The following is a 20,312-nucleotide window of genomic DNA, read 5'->3' as shown; positions in this document are numbered from 1 at the left end:
GTTAAGATAAATCTGGGGACAGGTTAAGTCAGGTCATCTCTTAATTATCAAGGAATATATCATGCTCAGTGACTTGGGACTTCTAAAACAATAAACCAAGTATCTCTACAGAGGAACTGAGTAGAAAAGTTAAGACTAAGTACAAAGAAGAGTGGAGTCACATATTGCATTCAGCTGGACATGCCAGGCTCTTAAAAAGAGCTATTTTTGTCTTGAGTGCTAGCTTAAAAACATAATCCCCATATGAGCTGTGACTCCCATTATAATGTATGTGTGCCCATGTCTCTTGTCAAAATTCTAAAATTCAGACATAGTATGAAAAATTGTCCAGTATATCCTTTCACATTGCATATAAAATCAAGAGTAGGTTATAAGGAAACAATTAAAAGTTCATAAATTATTTGGTTAAGAACCTGTATTTCTTTGTTTTCTTTGAAACTCTCTATTTGATTGCTTTAGCTTACTGTAATTTTAATGAGTTAACATCATTAGCATGTGAAGTTTGAGAAGTCCTTAAAATTAGTCACCATATTTTATTTTTTAAAATGAGCCCATGTAGTTAGCAAAAATACCTTTAGAATTATGTATTGTGTTGTGACCAAATTACTCAGCATTTATTTTATCAATCAATAGCCATAACAAACTGCAAATACTCCCTGAAGAAATTACAAATCTGAGAAACCTGAAGGGCCTCTATCTCCAGCATAATGAACTAACTTGCATACCAGAGGGATTTGAACAACTTTTCAACCTAGAAGACTTGGTAAGTTGTGATTTTCCAATTTTTATGTAATTTGGGGCAGGTGGGATTTTTCACCAGGCTTAGAAATTGAATGTATGATTGAAATGATGAGAACATGGACAGCTGATTACATGACTGGATTATCAGAAACTGCATTTCAATTAGATTGCTAAATTAGGTATTATAAAATCAGTTTTTCTTATTTTTTCTTATGAAATCAACTTAGGTTTGAATTTAGGAAGAGAGTGTGGGAAAGGGGTGACAAGGATGACTGTTATTCAGAGGATTTTTATGGTTTTGCAAAATAGAGCATGGGTGCTGTAGCATATACCAGTTCTCTTTTGTATACCCATCCTCCTTTATTGCCTCTATGACCCTCCTGTCCTATGAGTGTCTAGATAATCCCTTTAAGGCCTGCCTTTTCCTCCCCATTTTTCAAAATGTCCACATTACCTCACAAAATTTTCATTTTATCTGTCATATCCTAAATAGAAATAACTGTAAAGCAATACAGATATTATTTTAAGAATAATAGAAACAGTAGGCACTTGGCTTTTTGCTTTACCTATAGCAAGGTACATAGTTTTATCCCCTAGAATAGATACAGAATTACGGTTTATAAAAACAAAACAAAACAAAAAACATCTCATCTGAAGTCACATAACTAATAAGTAAGGAATTTAGGATTTTAACATAAGTCCATTTGACTCTAAAATGTATCCCTTTTTTTCTTCCACTATACCCTTGAAGGAGTAAGATTCCACTGTAAAATCTGCAATCTGAAAGACTTTAGCTAGATTAGATGGAGATTAGTTGTTCTGATATATACTCTATTGTACATGGTTAATTCCTCTTATATTCTTGTTCTTTTCCCTATTACATACTTTGAAGAACTTATTTATATCACTTTAGTCTTAAAGTTTATTTCCCACTAAAGGAAAAAGTAGTTCTTTTACCTCTGTTTTTTTACTTTTAAGTACATCTTCCTTGATATTTCCCTGATCTGCTGTAGTGTTTGAAATCAATGTATATACTGTCCTCAGACATTCCTTCAGTATCTGTCAATATCCAATCTGATCAAATTGGATATAAGGTTTGGAAAGCAAAAGGCATAGGTAGATAAAATGAATGGCTAAGGAGGGAGCCATCAGATTTTCTTATAAAGTTTAATGGTAAAAGATAGCAAATGATGAAAAAAAAGAAGAGTATTTAGATTAGAAAGGAAACGTAATAAACTGTAGCAGTTCCCAGTTGTTTTTATGGGTTCCCAGATAGGCATATGCATAATGAAAGGATATTTCAGTTGAGAATTGTGTTCTTAAGGACTCATTTATCATATCATAAATGTGAGCACTAATATATTACAACATTAGAAATATAAGCATATTAGGGGAGCTTAGGTGGCTCAGTTGGTTGAGCACCTGACTCTTGATTTTGGTTCAGGTCATGATCCCAAGGTTGTGGGATTGAGCCCTGCATCAGACTCCCCGCTGAGTATGGAGCCTTCTTAAGATTCTCTTCCTCTCTCTCTCAGCACAGAGTCTGACACAGGGCTCAAACTCACGAACTCACAAACTGTGAGATCATGACCTGAGCTGAAGTCAGAAACGTAACTGACTCAGCCACCCAGGCATCCCAAGCTAGTAGTATTTCTTAAAGGCATATAAAAACTGCTTAGCAATGGTACTAAATAAATATTTACTGAAGGAATGACAGCATAAATATGGATTTATTTATATATAATGTATTTAATGATATATAAAGTAGATGCATTAAACTAGATACAATGCTTTATATCTAATACAATTATTAACTGCAATAATGTTTAATTTCTTAGTAAATTTTGTTGATTTGGGTTATTTAAAATGTCTTAAGAATTTGTGAATTAATATCTCTTCTGTATCAAAACCCTTTTTATTTAAGCTTTTTATTTTGAAATAATTTTAGATTTACAAAAATGTAAAGATAGTACAGAGAGTTCTTATATATTCTTCACCAAGCTTTCCTTAATGTTGACAATTTACATACTCATGGCATATTTGAAAACTAAGAAATTAACATTGGTACAATATTACTGACTATACTATAGATTTTAAGATTTTCCCAGTTTTTCCACTAATGTCCTTTTTTTTTGTTCCAGGATCCAATCCAGAATACCACATTGCATTTATTGTCAGTAACTTTTGATATTAACAAAATATTTATTTGTTAGTAATCTCTTAGTATATAGAGTATTAGAGTTGTAGATTGTTGTTTCCTGTTGTAGTTTATGATATGCTGTGTTATTTATGATAGTAACAGTGTGTTTTATAAAAACTAACTGATCTAGCATTTTTACCTTTTTCTATCATCTTAATTGATTTAGGGTTACAAATGCAACTGTTTAATGTTAGACTAAATGAAAGTCTTCAGAGAACAAGTTACCTTAAGTCATTTTTTTCTTATCTATTGTTGCAGTTGTCCCTATCTAACAGTTTGCTGTTAGCTAGGGAAGTACTTACACCTAATTCAACTGTCATTAAGTATTATTTGATTGTCTTTTAAGTGCAGTTTCAAAAAAAATGTTCTCTCATAACTGTTTACGCTTTAATGAAAAACTAGAAACAATGATTTAAAGAAACAGGTATAGACATTAATTAGGCAAGCTTGAATGAAGGAAAAATAGAGAGCAAACTTCTGGACTCTATTAAAGCAGATTTGCTGAGATCAGCAGAAGAATGGAGGGACTATTTTTCCCTTAAAAATTAAAATGTCCATTTTCTCAGCTTTATTTTTTTTCTTTGAAGAATTTTTCGTTCTTGCAAATAAATTTTTCATTTCATATTACAATTTACCTATATGGTTTGCCTAATTTATCGTAGGTAGTCAATAAATACTGGATGAACAAATGGGTTTTTAAATTAAAAACATGATGCATGATATGACTTAGTAGTAACAGAAACCTTTATGTAAAATATTTCTGAAGTCAGAATTCATTCTGATTTCTTCCTGCTACATTATTAGGCACATAGTGGTCTGTAGAATACTGAGGTAATGAATGACAACTTGTGAAATTGTGAATGGGGGCTACAAAACATACCACCTCTGAAATAGTCTTGTTTTAGGTTGTAATCTCCTCAAACTTCTGAAATCCCTTTTAGGGATCATTTGTTTGTTTGTTTGTTTATTTATTTATTTATTCATTCTTTCTTTCTTTCTCTTTCTAAAGGATCTTTCCAATAATCGTCTTACAACTGTTCCTGCTAGTTTTTGTTCTCTGTCCAGTCTGGTGCGACTCAATCTTTCCAGTAATCAGCTGAAGAGTTTGCCAGCAGAAATAAGTGGAATGAAAAGTAAATCTCTATTTTAAAAAATACATAAATTTGAAGTTGGTGCAACTTATATTTAGAAAAATAAATTTGAATATAGTTAGTTACAGAGAAATAAAATAATAGATTTTATACTGGCAAAGCAAACAATAGCAAGTAGCCAGATTTTCTTCAGAGCATTATTGTCTAGCTTAACTTCCTAAACACCTACTACTAAAAACATATTTTCGCATATCAAAAAGAGGAAAATAAAATATGATTATGAACTATGGTAAAATTATATATCTGAGATATTGATTAGGGTTTTGAGCTATGCTATCTCCTCATTTATTCATTCATTCATTCATTCAACATTCACTAAGAGGCTATTCCCCTCCCATAGGTGATTCTGCTTACGTGGTTACATTATAGCTGTAGTTCCTCATGGCCCAGAAATAATGATGTCAGGGATGGTCTAGTTTTGTCCAAATGGTCAATCATTTTTTTTTAAAAAAGGTTAAAATAGTGGTTCTATTGAAGTTTACCATTGAACCATTATATTTAATGTATTCTAGAACTAATAATATTAAGTGATAAAAAAATAGAAGGCAGATTTCAGTATCTTTAAAATAATTATACTTAATCATCTTAGAATTCTTGATTTAGAGGCCAAAATCTTAGTAATTTTTGTTGTTGTTTAAAGGCAAACTATTATTATTTCTTGGTTAATGAGCACACTGTGTGTGTCAGCCTTACACTGTTTACCTTATATAGTCTTTTCTGCTAATCATATATAAGCCCTCTTCATTTCTTTAAATCTCCCTTTTGTGGAAGTTATGGAAGTGATTTTGTGCAGTTGATTACAGATCATTTTGAGATAAATTTGTAAAATTGTGCTGTTTTAGTTTAGATTAATAGTCATTTGTAATAAGAATGCACAAGTTAAATCTGCCATAAATCAAGTTGATATTCTAGGGGAGCCTTTGCTTCATTACTCGTAATGAAGACTTTGCTTGTCTTTGCCATTTTTCAGTAAACATAGTAAAAAGTAGAGCTAAACATAAAATATGTTATCTCTAGTTAGTATGTAAGAAGCATGGATTTTTTTTCCCATAAATTAGATGGACCTATCTTGAGAGATGGGAAAACATAGAGAAATTGATAGAAAAATACTTCGAATTTATGGCAAATTTTCCAATATGCAGCATAATTCATGATTAGATACTTTCTTCCTTTAGCCATGACAGTGATACTTTTGAACTATCACCAGTAGTACATTTGGTTATTATTTCACTATTTATGACTGGATCCCAAGAACAATATTCTAACATTCGTGTGATTCTTTGTAACGAATACTTTTACATATGTTGTTTTGCCATTACAAAGGTTCTGTACGTTAGGGGGATGTGTATTTTTTACATTTTAAAGATTCATAAACCTAGACTTAGAAATTATCTTATAAATTGTAAAGCCAAGGATCCTATAAGAGCTTGAATCCTCTTATTCCATCCCCATTGCTCTTTCCACTGCACACTGCTTGTATTCTCAGTCAGTGCTCTTAAATGCAAACAATTGTGAAAACTGTAGTCTCTAACTTTTATTATTATTTTTTAATGTTTATTTATTTATTTTGAGAGGGAGAGAGAGCATGTGTGTGTGAGAGTGGGGGCAGGACAGAGAGAGGGAGGTAGAGAAAGAATCCTAAGCAGGGTCCATGTTCAGCATGGAGCCTGACGCTGGTCTAGATTCCATGACCCTGTGAGATCATAACCTGAGCCAAAATCAGGAGTTGGACGCTTAACCCACTGAGCCACCAGGGGTCCCTATAATAGGTCTGTAGCTTTTAAAACCAACTTTTCTTCATAGAATTTACTGGATTTGGGGTGGATCACATTGTGACATTTAAAAAAATGCTGTAGCCAAATAATACATAAATTACTACATTATTTGTTGAAAGTAGTACATTCTTTTGAAAAACAACTTCTTTAAATACTTAAAGAGGCAGTTTAAGGCAATGTATCAACTCAGTCTTGCATTATGTTAAAATTGGTAGGCTCAAAATATAGCAAAAAATGTATATCACCTATTCAAACTAGACAGTTGAGACTGAATTGTGGAAAATATGTGGTGTGGTGGCCATTGCAAGTTGAAGAATCTGTGATATGGATTGGGGGAGTACTGCTTATTGAATTCTTAATGGAAAGAAGACCTTTACTTTTATCCATTTAGTTTTTGATTTGCCTTTTAAGAAAGAAAGATCCAGGAGGTAAGAGAGAGATGCTGCAAGTAAGAACATCCTTCTTGAGCTATATAGTATGCATTCTTGTCCATAGTGTTAGCTAAGATGTTAGAAAAAACATGTAATTTAGGGGCACCTGGGTGGCGCAGTCGGTTAAGCGTCCGACTTCAGCCAGGTCACGATCTCGCGGTCCGTGGGTTCGAGCCCTTCGTCAGGCTCTGGGCTGATGGCTCGGAGCCTGGAGCCTGTTTCCGAGTCTGTGTCTCCCTCTCTCTCTGCCCCTCCCCCGTTCATGCTCTGTCTCTCTCTGTCCCAAAAATAAATAAAAAACGTTGAAAAAAAAATTTAAAAAAAAAACAAAAAAAAAACCATGTAATTTAAACAAAAATAGAAAAAGGAAGGAAAGAACACAGGGAGAGAAAAGTAGTATGGATGGATGGAAGAATAAGAAGGCATACATAGAAATCCCAGGCTTTTTGGCAGAAAGTCAACTTGCCTAATTTAAATATATATGTCTGAGCTACTACTGCCACAGTTGTTTAATATCCATTCATACAGCTAGTATGCATGCGTCTTTATATGTCTTTAACTACCTTAAGCTTTTTTTTTAAGGATGTATAAGTACTGAGGGAAATAATATCTCATAGTATGTAGTTTATGTATTTTAGAATATCTTAACAGAGTACTGGAGTACTTTGGTTTTTACCATTACAAAGATTACTTGGACTATTATTATTATTTTTTTAAACCACTTTATTGATGAATGATTGACACAAAAAGCTATGCATATTTAATGTGCACAACTTGGTTAGTTTAAGATGTGGCTGGTTTTTTTTTGTTGTTGTTTTTTTTAAATTTACATCCAAGTTCGTTAGCATGTAGTGCAACGATGATTTCAGAAGTAGATTCCTTAATGCCTCTTACCCGTTTAGCCCTTTCCCCCCTCCCACAACCCTTCCAGCAGCCCTCTGTTTGTTCTCCATATTTAAGAGTCTCTTATGTTTTTCCCCCTTCCTGTTTTTATATAGTTTTTGCTTCCCTTCCCTATGTCCATCTGTGTTATATATTAAAGTCCTCATATGAGTGAAGTCATATGATATTTGTCTTTCTCTGACTAATTTTGCTTAGCATAATACCCTCCAGTTCCATCCATGTAGTTGCAAATGGCAAGATTTCATTCTTTTTGATTGCCAAGTAATATGATGACTTGGACTTTTATTAAACATTATTTTTAATATCAGTTCTCTTTAATTATAATTAAATGTAAAAAAAATCTTACTTTATGTTTAATTCTAGGGTTCTTGATTATTATATCAGTATTGCATGAGTTTATAAGTCCTCATGATGATCCTCATGATGATGTACACATTCTTTGAATGTATATATAATTATAGACTAATAATTTTCTTTATTAAGGTATTTTTGTTTTTCACTTACTATGTATTGCAGGATTAAAGCATCTGGATTGTAATTCAAATTTCTTAGAAACTGTACCTCCTGAATTGGCTAACATGGAGTCACTAGAATTGCTCTATTTGCGGAGGAATAAATTACGTTTTCTACCAGAATTTCCTTCTTGTAGGTTATTAAAGGTAATATTTACTTGATTACTAAATAACTATGTATTTTCTGAAAGTTAATTATGAAAATGAAAATTTTAATCTTGATTTACCTTGGGAATATGTATTAGTTATAGGTGCTATGTTTTTCCTATATTTTTCAGAATTTTAATATGACTAAATACATTCATGGTATTGCTAGTAATAGATTTTTTTTTAAAGAAATAGTCAACTTAAAAATAGGAATTTGTCTCTTTCATCTGGGGAGTGGTATACAACTGGAGAAGTAGGTGTTGAGACTAACGTCATAAGTTGGAGCCATACTGTAGGAGACCTGGAATACTAGGGAGGAATATGTATCTAATTCTGTAAGTTGCCACCTCTCATGTTTACCTGATCATAATTGGGTCTCTTTAAAATTAATTACTTTCTTATGGTTTTAAGTATATAGTGTTAACATTGTCTTTTAAATTTGTCATGTTTTGTTTTTCTTCATGTATACTGTTATGTATTAGAGTTAAAAGAGTTTTACTTACTTGTTTTTTAGTTTTTAAAGTTTTATGTTGAGATAGAAAGTGTGAGTGGAAGAGGACAGAGAGAGAGGGGGAGAGAGAATCCACAGCAGGCTCTGCACTGACTGTGGGGAAAGGCTTGACATGGGGCTTAAACCCATGACTGTGACCTCATGACTCCAGCCAGCCAAAGTCGGAAGCTTAACCCACTGAGACACCAGGTGCTCCAAAAGGGTTTCTTTTAAACAGAATGGTGGCAGTGATAAAAGGAGCTGAAAATGTTATTGTTTAAAGATTAATTATACATCTAATATTTATAGATTCTGTTAATGGGAAATCAGTATATATAATAATCACTAATGAAAATGTTGAATAACAAACTGTGATATAAATAACTTTTTAAGCTTAGTCTGATTTGTTTTAAAAATTTACTTTTTTTTATTAGTATAGTTCTTAGATTTGTATTTTTATTCTATAAATGTTAACTACTAAATAATTTCTGTGGTTTGGTTTTACAGATTTTGAGCTTCTGCCAGATTAAATCTGTAATTATTTTTAAATTTCCAGAAAATCCTTGAAAGTGTTCTGTTTTTGCCATTTTTAGCTGTAAGATAGCTTACTTGTAATTGAAAATTTAAGCACCTTAGTAATTAGAAACATGTTTTTCCATGTGTTTTTCAGTGATTAGATTTCAATATTATTTTTATTACCTAATAAAAATTGAATACAGAAATACATGTGATTGATCTTTGGTTTTGTAGGAATTACATGTAGGTGAAAACCAGATTGAAATGTTAGGGCCAGAACATCTTAAGCATCTGAATTCTATCCTTGTGCTAGACCTGCGGGATAATAAGTTAAAATCTGTTCCAGATGAAATTACACTACTACAGTCTTTGGAAAGGCTTGACCTAAGCAACAATGATATCAGTAGGTAAGTTTAAAGATCAAATGAATAAGAAATCATGCCTGCATTTGCTTATAATTCAGAAGTTAATTAATAAGTTAATAATATTTGAGAAAAACGTGGAGATCTTTTTTTTTTCTAAATTGAATTCAGTAAATATTTAGTAAACAAGTATCATGTACAGACCTACAAAGAATAGTTAGATTTGGTCCTTGACAGCAAGCTTAAAATACTAATAGAATCAGATCTATTTTACAAGTTACTCTAATCCACTAGAACGTAAACTAAGAAGTCAGGATATTTATCTGTTTTGTTCACTGCTCTGTCTCTAACTCCTAGATCAGTGCCTTGGTATATAGAAGGTGCCTGATAAATATTTCTTGAATTTATCAAATGGATGTAAAGACATGGGAGAGATATAAAGTGCTTTGGGGGCTTAAAAGAGATACAGGAACCAGCCATTTATTGAGAGGAATCAGGGCAGATTATGTAGAAGAAATGTTTTTAGATGATTGTTAGGACTTAGACTAGTGTGAAGCAAGTTAAGTGTTTAAGAGCACAAAATTTAAGATCATACCTACTTTCAGGGTCATGCCTCACTTTAGTCCCACCATGTGATCTTTAAAGGATGACTGCGATTTTTAAGTACACATGTAAGGTGATTAGAATGATTGCCTTGGTAGGATGAAACTGTACAAAGAAAGCTTTGAAAGTTCAGGAAATTGTAGGGATATATTTAGAGAACAGCAAGGAATCAAGTTTACCTGGTAAATAAGGTACATTAAGGGAGACTGTGGGAATTTAGGACTTGTAAGTTAAAGCCATGTGGTCTGTAAAATGCTTGTGAAGAGTCAGTTTTCATTCGTTAAGAGATGGGAAGCTACTGAAAGATTAAGAGCAGAACCAGTTTGATTATATTCTCATTAAAAAATAAATTGGTGGGGTTCCTGGGTGGCTCAGTTGGTTGAGTGTCCAACTTCAGCTCAGGTTGTGATCTCATGGTCCTTGAGGTTGAGCCCTGTGTTGGGCTCTGGGTTTACAGCTCGGAGCTCAGAACCTGCAGCTTTCAGATTCTGTGTTTCTTGCTCTCTATGCTCCTCCCTGGCTTGTGCTCTGTCTCTCAAAAATAAATAAACTTGGGGCACCTCGGTGGCTCAGTTGGTTAAACGTCTGACTTCAGCTCAGGTTATGATCTTGCAGCTTGTGGGTTCGAGCCCTATGCTCAAGCTCTGTGCTGACAGCTCAGAGCCAATGCCTGCTTCGGATTCTGTGTCTCTGTCTCTCTCTGTCCCACACCCCCTCACTCCCTCTCTCTCTCTCTCCCTCTCTCAAAAAATGAATAAACATTAAAAAAAATAATAAACATGGGGTGCCTGGGTGGCTCAGTCAGTTAAACATCTGACTTCAGTTCAGGTCATGATCTCACAGTCTGTGAGTTTGAGCCCTGTGTTGAGCTCTGTGCTGACAGCTCAGAGCCTGGAGCCAGTTCTCCCTCTCTCTCTGCCCCTCCCCACTCATGCTCTGTCTCTCTTGCTCTCAAAAATAAATAAAACATTAAAAAAATTAAAAAAAATAAACATTAAAAAATTAAAAAAAATTGGTGATTATGGGTTGAATACATGGGATAGGAGTGGTTTTGCATATGGGAAATCTCAGTAAACTATTAGATCATTAGGGAAGAATTTTCTTTGCTTACTTGACGGGAAAAATCGAAACATTTAATATTAATGAGTATGGCTGTCCTGAATCACTGATTCTTTCAGATTTGCTTTTTATGGTTTTTATTTAGCAAATGTTTTAAAGTTCACATTTTTTTAAGCAATCACAATATGACAATTTCAAAATAAATCTATTTTTTCTTTTACATGTTAAACATTTATCTCAAAGGGATTTATTTTAGGCCTATGTTACTTGGGCTGTTTTTGACATGGTTATATGATATAGTTTGTCAAATGTTACTAGTTTTATAGCCAACTATTTGGTTGAATTATGTTTAATCTTTTTTGTAGTCTACCCTGTTCATTGGGAAAACTTCATTTGAAATTTCTGGCACTAGAAGGAAATCCTTTGAGAACGATTCGAAGAGAAATTATAAATGTAAGCATATTTGGAATTCAGCTATGTTTTTAAATTTGAAATTCAAACATGCATGTTGGTCTATGAAACTGCAAAGTATGTCTTGGTGAATATATATCTTCTCTCCATGTTTTCAGAAAGGAACCCAAGAAGTTTTAAAATATCTGCGAAGCAAGATTAAAGGTACTTTTCTATATTTTCCTGTATTTTGAAGGAAAATGTGAAAGGTAGTGAAGTGCTAACAATACATAAATTTACATGTTATTTGGGGTATAAATAATTAGAGGAAATGGTCCATGGCAGGTGTGGTTCTAATTCTGAAATCAAATAGGCCATACATATGCTGAAATTATAAAAACATCCTTAAATTCACAATAATAATGTTTTATCCTTAATTTATTTGATTTGCGCTACATTGTACCAACTGGAAAATATAACAAAGATTCAATAAGTACTCTAGTGCTTTAACTTGCAAAAAAAAGCAAAACTTGGCTTTTATGGTAAATGAATTCTATTGACTGGTGGTATATTAATAGTATTTGAATATCTGCTTCATGCATAGTTTTGCCAAGTTCTAACAGATATAAAGATAAAACACATTTTTCAGGATATGTTAATTTAGTATGAATATGCACCCAAAGAGAAAGTGATACTATACATTTGATTTTGTTTTTAAATTTTTATGTTTATTTATTTATTTTGAGAGAGAGAGAAAGTACTAGCAGGAGAAGCCAGAAAAGAGGGAGAGAGAGAATCTCAAGTGGGCTCCGCACTGATATGCATATGTGAAATCTCAGTAAACTATTAGATTACTAAGCCTGATACGGGGCTCAAACTCACAAACCATGAGATCATGACCTGACCCGAGACCAAGTGTTAGACACATAATAGACTGAGCCACCCAGGTGCCCCACTATACATTTAATTTTTAATGCTATACTAAAATTGTGCTATATCCCAATTTTTATTTTATGTATGTTATTGTAGGATACACTAGAGCATTTAGAAAAAATCAGTTGTACCAGTGTATTGCTGAATAACAAACACTCTACAACGTAGTGGCTAGATACAGCAACTGTTAATTTAGCTCACAACTCTGTTGGTTATGCACAGCCTAGCCTAGCACCATATTGCCCATATGTTAAATGAATAACAGGGGCACCCGAGTGGCTCAGTTGGTTGAGAGACCAACTCTTGATTTCGTCTCAGGTCATGATCTCATGGTTTCTGGGATCGAGCCCCACTGTTTGCTAACAGCGTGGAACCTGCTTGGGATTTTCTCTCTCTCTGTCTCTGTCTTTCTGTCTCTCTCTTTGTTCTTTTCCTGCTCGCACTTGAGCACTCTCTTTCTCAAAATACATAAATAAAACATTTAAAAAAAATGAATAAGGTAATTGAATGCTTCAGCAATTTCCATTTTCCACCTTGACCTTCCAATAAATGAACATAATTTTGTAAGACTTTCATTTCCTGCCAATTTCTAGGTATGCTTTCTCCCCCAGAAAAATGTAATTCTGAAATAATCAGTTAGGTGTCTTATCAGAATAATCCAAACATTTTTTAAAAACTAAATTTTTTAGGGTAGTTTTAGGTTTACAGCAAAATTGAGAGGAAGGTACAGATATTCCCCTATATCCTCTGCCCACACATATGCATAGCTTCCCCCATTATCAACATCCCTTACCTAAATGGTACATTTGTTTTTTTTGGTTTTTTTTTTACTAAGGATGAACCTGCACTGACACATAATCATCCCAAGTCCATAGTTACCTTAGAGCTCACTTTTGGTGTAGTGTATTCTACGGATTTGGACAACTGTTATATATCTACCATTATAATATACAAAGTATTTTTACTGCCCTAAAAATCTTCTGTGATCTGCCTGTTTATCCTGCCATCCCCTCTTATCACCCGTCTCTGATCTTTTCCCTGTTTCCGTAATTTTGCCTTTTTCAGAATGTCTTGTAATTAGAATCTTTCAGATTTGCTTCTTTCACTTTGTAGCATGCATTTATGCATCCACCATGCCTTTTCATGGCATGACAGTTCTTTTTTTTAAGCACTGAACAATATTTCCATTGTCTGGATGTAGTACAGTTTATTTATTTACCCTACTAAAGGATACGTTGGTTGCTTCCAAATTTTGGCAATTATGAATAAATCTACTCTTTTTTGCACATGGATCTTCTGATGTTTCAGCACCACTGTGGAAGAGGCCATCTTTGCCCCATTGTTTTTATAGCTTTTGCTGCTTTGTCAAAGATGAATTGAGTGTGTTAATGGAGGTCTATTTATAGGCTCTCTGTTCTGTTCTATCGATCTCTTTGTTCTTTTGTCAATTTCACACTGTCTTGATTACTGTAGCTTTATTGTAAGTCTTCCAATTGGATAATGTCAGTCCTCCAACTTTGTTCTTCTCCATCAATACTGTGCTGGCTCTTTTGAGTCTTTTGCAGCTCTATATAAACATCTTGCCAATATTGAGTCCTTGTATCCATGAACGTGGAATATCTCTCTAAGTTAGTTCTTTGATTACATTCATCATAGTTTTGTAGTTTTCCTCATAGAATTCATGTACATATTTTGTTAGATTTATATGTAACCATTTCGTTTCATTTGATGCTAGTGTAATTGTAATTGGTATTGTGTTTTTAATTTCAGATTTTACTTGTTCATTATTGATATAAAAGAAAGCAATTTACTTTTGTATATTAACCTTGTATCCTGCAACCTTATTATAATCACTTACCAGTTTCAGGGGGTTTTTCTTGTCACATCTTTTGGATTTTCTACCTAGATCATGTCATCTGTGGACAAAGAATATTTTATGCCCTCCTTCCCAGTTTATATTCTTTTTATTTCATTTACTTACCTATTGCATTACCAAGGACTTCCAGTATAATGTTCAAAAGGAGTGGTGAGAGGGGGCTTTCTTACCTTGTACCTAATCTTAGGGGGAAAGCTTCAGGTTTCTCACCAAGTTATGATGTGAGTTGTAGGTTTTTTGTAGATATTCTTAAGTTGAGAAGGTTCTCCTCTATTCCTAGTTTACTGAGAGTTTTTATCATAAATGGGTGTTGGCATTTGTCAGATGTTTTTTTATGCATTTATTGATATGACTGTGTAATTTTTCTTTTTTAGCCTGTTTATGTGAAGCATTGCATTGATTGATTTTTGAGTGTTGGACTAGACTTGTATACCTGGGTCAAATACCACTTGATCACAGTGTATAATTTTTTAAATACTTTTTAAAATTCAATTTGCTATTATTTTGTTGAGGAATTTTACATGTATATTCATGAGAGATAATGCTTTCTAGTTTCTTGTCATATCTTTTCTGGTTTTGGTTTTAGGATAACTTGTTGGCCTTGTAGAATAAGTTAGGAAGTATTCCCTCTGTTTCTAGCTTGTGAAAGAGATTGAAAAATTGATATAATTTTTTCCTTAAATGTTAGGTAGAAATCACCAGTGAACCCATCTGGACCTGTTGCTTTCTGTTTTGGAAGGTTATTAAATATTGGTTGAATTTCTTTTATAGATACAGGCCCATTCAGGTTGTATGTTTCTTTTGTGTGGGTTTTGGCAGGTTGTGTCTTTCAAGAAATTGGTCTTTTTCATCTAGGTTACTAAATTTGTGGGCACAGAGTTGTCAATTTTAGAACATTTTCATTACCTCAAAAAGAATTTCCATACCCTTTGGCTATTATGGATAATGCTGTGATACACAATTATTTACAAGTTTCAGTGTGAGCATGTGTTTTCATTTCTCTTGTGTATATATCTAGGAGTGGAATTGCTAGATCAATGGTAATTTTATGTTTAGTCATTTCAGGAACTGCCAGACTATTTTACAAAGCAGCTGCACCAGTTTCCATTCTTATCCGCATTGCATGAGGGTTCTGATTCTTTCACATCCTCACCAACACTTGTTGTTTTCTGACTTTCTGATTCTAGATGCACTGGTGGGTGTGAAGTGGTATCTCACTCTAGATTTGATGTGCATTTCCCTGATGACTAATGATGTTGAATGTCTTTTCATGTACTTATTGGCCGTTTGTACATCTTTGGAGAAATGTCTGTTCAGATCCTTTGCCCAATTTTTAATTTTTTTTTTAAAGTTTATTTATTTTGAAGGAGAGAGAGAGAGGGAGGGAGAAAGGGAGGGAATACCAAGTAAGCTCCACAGTGTCAGCACAGAGCCCAATGCAGGGCTTTATCTCGCAAATGGTGAGATCATGGAAGAGTCAGATGTTTAACCAACTGAGCCATCCATGTGCCCCCAATTTTTAATTTTTTATCTTTTTATTATTGACGTGTAGTAGTTCTTTTGTATCTCTTGTCAGATATATGATTTGCATATATCTAGTCCTCTGTGGGTTTGGGGTTTCATTTTTTGGTACTGTCCTTTGAAACAAATTTTTATTTTTGTTTTTTTATTTTGATAAAGTTAATTTATCTGTTTTTGTTTCTTTTTTGCTTATGCTTTTGGTTTCACATCTGAAAATCCTTTGCAAAAATCTTTTTTGTGAAAACTATTTCCTTTGTGTTTTTTTGAAGTTTTGATTTTATATTGAAGTATTTGACTCATTTTTTATACTGAAGTATTTGATTCGAGTTAATTTTTATATATGATATAAGATTACAATTTATTTCTTCTCCATGTGGTTATTTAGTTTCCTTGCACCATTTGTTGAAAATACTATTTTTTCCTTATTGAATGGTTTTGTCATTTTTGTTGAAAATCAGTTGACCATAAATACAGGGTTCATTCTGGACTGTCAGTTTTATTGCATGGATCTGTATGTCTATACTGTGCCAGTACCACAATATCTTGATTACCATTGATTTGTAGGAAGTTTTGAAATCGGGAAGTATAAATTCCTTATTCTTTTTTTCTCAGGCTTGTTTTAGCTATTGTGGGTTTCTTGCAATCCCGCATGAATTTTAGAATCATTTTTTTGATTTCTACAAAGAAATCATCTGGGATTCTGGTAGGGATTACATTGACTCTGTAGATCAATTAAGGGAATATTGCCATCTTAGGTTTTTTAGTTAAAAGGTAAGTAAATGCTGATGATAAAAATTCAGTCAACATACAAAAATATATAATGAGAAGAAAATCCATCTCTTTCATAGTCCCTTCCCAAAGGATAATAGTTTCCCTCTTTACATTCTCCTTGGTGCTGATTATTAAAAATAGCTCAGGGGCTCCTGGGTGGCTCAGTTGGTTAAGTGTCCGACTTCGGCTCAGGTCATGATCTCGCGGTCCGTGAGTTCGAGCCCTGCATTGGGCTCTGTGCTGACAGCTCAGAGCCTGGAGCCTGTTTCAGATTCTGCGTCTCCCTCTCTCTCTGACCCTCCCCCGTTCATGCTCTGTCTCTCTCTGTCTCAAAAATAAACGTTAAAAAAATAAATAAATAAAAATAAATAAAAATAGCTCATTGGAAAGTGTTGAGAATACTCTTAGTATGCAATCATGCTAGTGTACATGTATATGTAAAAAATAATGCTGGGTTTTGTTGCTGGTTTGATGTTTTCTATCTGCTGGTATAATTTGGCAATATATATATTACATACTCTTTAAAGTGACATAACCAAACTGCCAGGGCACTTCTAAATACCAAAGCATTTACTTAATGCTAATATTTATCTTGATGTCTTCTATTTCTATTTGATACTGTCTTTTATTTTGTGCTACTTCTATAAATAAAATATCCATATATTTGCAGAAGAAATACTAGTTTAATGATTGTTGATTAGTGAATAACTGATGAACTCAATGCAAGAGAAATGTACTTTATAGTATTCAACAAATGTTCATTAATTTCCCAGGGATACTACTGATTTTTTTTTATATTCTTTTAGTATGCCTTCTTGTCTTAACATATGAATGCTAAGACTATTTTGTTTTTTTCATGTTGTTGAAAATTGTCTTTTTTACTCTTGTCTAGATTGCTGTGGTCTCTTGTCAAAAAATCGTAAAGCCATTTCTTTTTAAAATGTATGATTTGTGTTTGTTTTGCTCTTTCTACCATATGATGGCAGTGTTAAACAGTGTCTGGAGACTAGTGAGGGGGTTGATTGTGTGTGAATGTGTGAGTATGCATATATGTTAGAAAACATCTATTGAAAATAAAATCTTGCATTTGCTAAGAAAAACTCTTAACATAAATAACGTACCAAAAGCTTACTTGATTATGTAAATTGCCAGATTTTAAGTGATTGAGAATAATCAGTTTCCTTGTGTCCTAAACCGAGAAGATAGGCATATGCATATTTGGTAGACATTTGTGGGAAATAATACTTTTCCTTTGTTAACAAATTTCTTCTAATAGACCATATTATTTTTCTTAAGAAGGAAGTTTAGTGTCATTGTTTGTTCTGAGAGATTGTTGTTATTCTTTGAAGGTTCTTTCCTACTCCTAAATTTCCTTATGGTAAGATTTATTAAAAGATTTCAAAGCCTTATAGTAGTAATGTTATCTACTTTCTATTAATTAACTATTAAGTTCTAGACCCAGATTTGAGTCATTGGAAAAACAGTATATGACTAAAGACATTCTCACCAATAATAATTTAGAAATCACGCATACCATTTTTACATATTTTCGAAAATTTAAAAATGACTTTGTACTATGAATATTGATTTTTTATAATTTGTTTCTTGCCAGATGATGAACCTAGCCAAAGTGATCCTGTTACTGAGACTGCCATGACACTACCAAGTGAATCCAGAGTCAATGTACACGCTATCGTCACATTAAAAATACTAGACTATAGGTATGTAATTTTCTTAAATACTGCATAACACATAGGAAACTTTGAGAAATAATCCTTCAGATAAAAGGACAGTTGGTAAGGGAGAATTCATCAGAGTGCATTAGTACTTAAAGTAATAGCATTTGTAAAATCAGTGATGAGATAAAAGCATATTAAAAGTACAGTGAACTTAAATGCCCATTCCTTAGGTGCTTTGTGTTTATTACACTTAAGAGGTATATAGGTGGTTATTAATATTGAAATTATTATACTAAAGAATATTTTATTATTATCAAAAATAAAAGAGTGACAGTACTGGTTGGTAATACATTTTGACTCAGTAACCAGCATCAAGAGAGAATTTTATATTGCAGGGGTCTGTGTTAGTAAGTAAGTATCATTTAGTTAATGAAGACTTCAAGCAGGCAGAGCTTGAGAGATTGTACCCCATTAATAAATCTAATTAATAGAGCATATAAATCTAATATACTGGAGCCTAATATTATGCTCTAGTATACATATATTAAACCTGAAACAATTGTAATACTGTTATATAAATTGAGACAAAAGCCTAACCATTTTTATATTATGGAAGTTTATTCAACTGGGAAAGAAGATACCTATGTACAGGTTGGGAGGGGTTGGCAAGTCTTTTTTCAATACTATCTAGGCAACAATGATAAAACTAATCAATACTGTCAAAGCTCCTACACTGATTGGCTTGTGTCTGGGTATTATAACGGTAATACAAAAGAATACAGACTCAGATTCAAGTCAGGTGACTAGATTTATTTATTTAGTTACCTAACAGCCAGCATCAGTGTCTAGCCTCTTTGCCTTACTGTATCACTAGGAACCATCTTCTCAGCAGTCAGGATACAATTTCTATTTCAGATCTGTTGTTTCATTAACGTTTTTACCTCTAGTCTGACACTCTTCTGTGTATGTAGAAATCACTGCTCTAAACCAACTTCCTTTTTTGACACTATAACACAAGATAGTACTCTTCCATACTTAAATTTGTATCCTTCTTCTCTCATAGCATAGCATGGAGACTTAGCATGTCTTATATTACACATAATATATCCATTTATTCAATAGATATTTTCGAACCTAATAGGTATCAAATCCTATGCTAGGTGTCATAATACACCAAATGATGATAAGACAGACTTGATTCCTCCTTAGAATTTCTTTTTTCTCTGCCTTTATTCCTTCCACCATTCCTTCAATCCAATAAATGTGTACCATTTATTGAGTCCCTATTCTATGCTGGGCACTGTACTAGATATTTTACAGATGCTGTTGCTTTTAATCCTGCAAACAGTCTATAAAGTAATACTGAGACAGTTTTATTTAAGATAACCATTCCCACTTTTTAAAGTCACAGGTATCACAAAAGTGTTATAAAGATAGCAGTGAAGACCATACATCTTAGATTGTTGTGATTCTAAATTTATTGTAATTTATTTTCCTCAGAGACTTTAATTGGAAAGGAGTATTCCATTTAAAATATAAATGAAGTCCCAATCTCAAGGCATAAATGCCTTGAACTAAATTTTTTAAGAGTGTGAATCTTCAGCATTTGATTAAATCAGTTCCGTGTGACTTGAGCATTTCTGATGGAAAAGATAAAAATGCTACATCTGCACAATAGAAAATAGGGCCCGAAAGCAGAAGTCGAAGGCGTAAAAACTGAAATTTTGGCTGTCTTTTTATCTATCTATATTACAATGCCTTTCTTATAAGTTCCTCCATATTACACATTATATGTAATAATTGTTTTCTTGTCCATATAGTCATTAATTTAGCATTCCATCAACAATTATTTTAAGTGGATGGCATATTAGGCATTGAAAATTGTAAAAGAAGAATGTAAATGGCTAATTATAACAACAAATTAGTAAATCTGCAAATGTCAGAGTACTACTGTATTTCATTTAAGATTAAATGTATACTTAATTGAAAAGGAAATTTATTTACAGTATACATTATACATTTGCAAAACTTCTGGCACACATAACAATGAATAACTCTTTAGATTCAATTTCACAGAACTGAGGCTAAGAGAAAGTAAATTACAAAGCTCCCTTAATGGTAAGACCAGGGATAGTTTAGTCGAAGGCCACTATCCTGTCTACTTTGTCACATGCTAACAGAGGGAGAAATTGGTTGAGGTTATGAGAAAACAGTTTAGTATAATGTTGAACTTTTAAAAAATTATTGTTACC

The 20,312-nt window shown here is 33.0% G+C and overlaps 1 protein-coding gene across 2 annotated transcripts in view; it reads left to right on the top strand.

The window, feature by feature from the left end:
• LRRC40 (leucine rich repeat containing 40) overlaps window positions 1–20,312 on the top strand; it is a 46,915-nt gene that overhangs the window by 14,046 nt on the left and 12,557 nt on the right. For both annotated transcript variants that reach the window (XM_027058889.2, XM_015080880.3), the window contains exons 4-10: window positions 634–763; window positions 3,951–4,074; window positions 7,718–7,860; window positions 9,101–9,273; window positions 11,256–11,343; window positions 11,460–11,505; window positions 17,994–18,102. In XM_027058889.2, the coding sequence (XP_026914690.1) occupies window positions 634–763; window positions 3,951–4,074; window positions 7,718–7,860; window positions 9,101–9,273; window positions 11,256–11,343; window positions 11,460–11,505; window positions 17,994–18,102 (813 nt within the window). The remainder of the gene's footprint in view (window positions 1–633; window positions 764–3,950; window positions 4,075–7,717; window positions 7,861–9,100; window positions 9,274–11,255; window positions 11,344–11,459; window positions 11,506–17,993; window positions 18,103–20,312) is intronic.

The sequence above is a fragment of the Acinonyx jubatus genome, chromosome C1, assembly GCF_027475565.1.
Source record: "Acinonyx jubatus isolate Ajub_Pintada_27869175 chromosome C1, VMU_Ajub_asm_v1.0, whole genome shotgun sequence".
Taxonomy (NCBI): domain Eukaryota; kingdom Metazoa; phylum Chordata; class Mammalia; order Carnivora; family Felidae; genus Acinonyx; species Acinonyx jubatus.
Note: the sequence above shows the minus strand (reverse complement) of the source record. Positions and strands in the feature narration are given on the sequence as shown.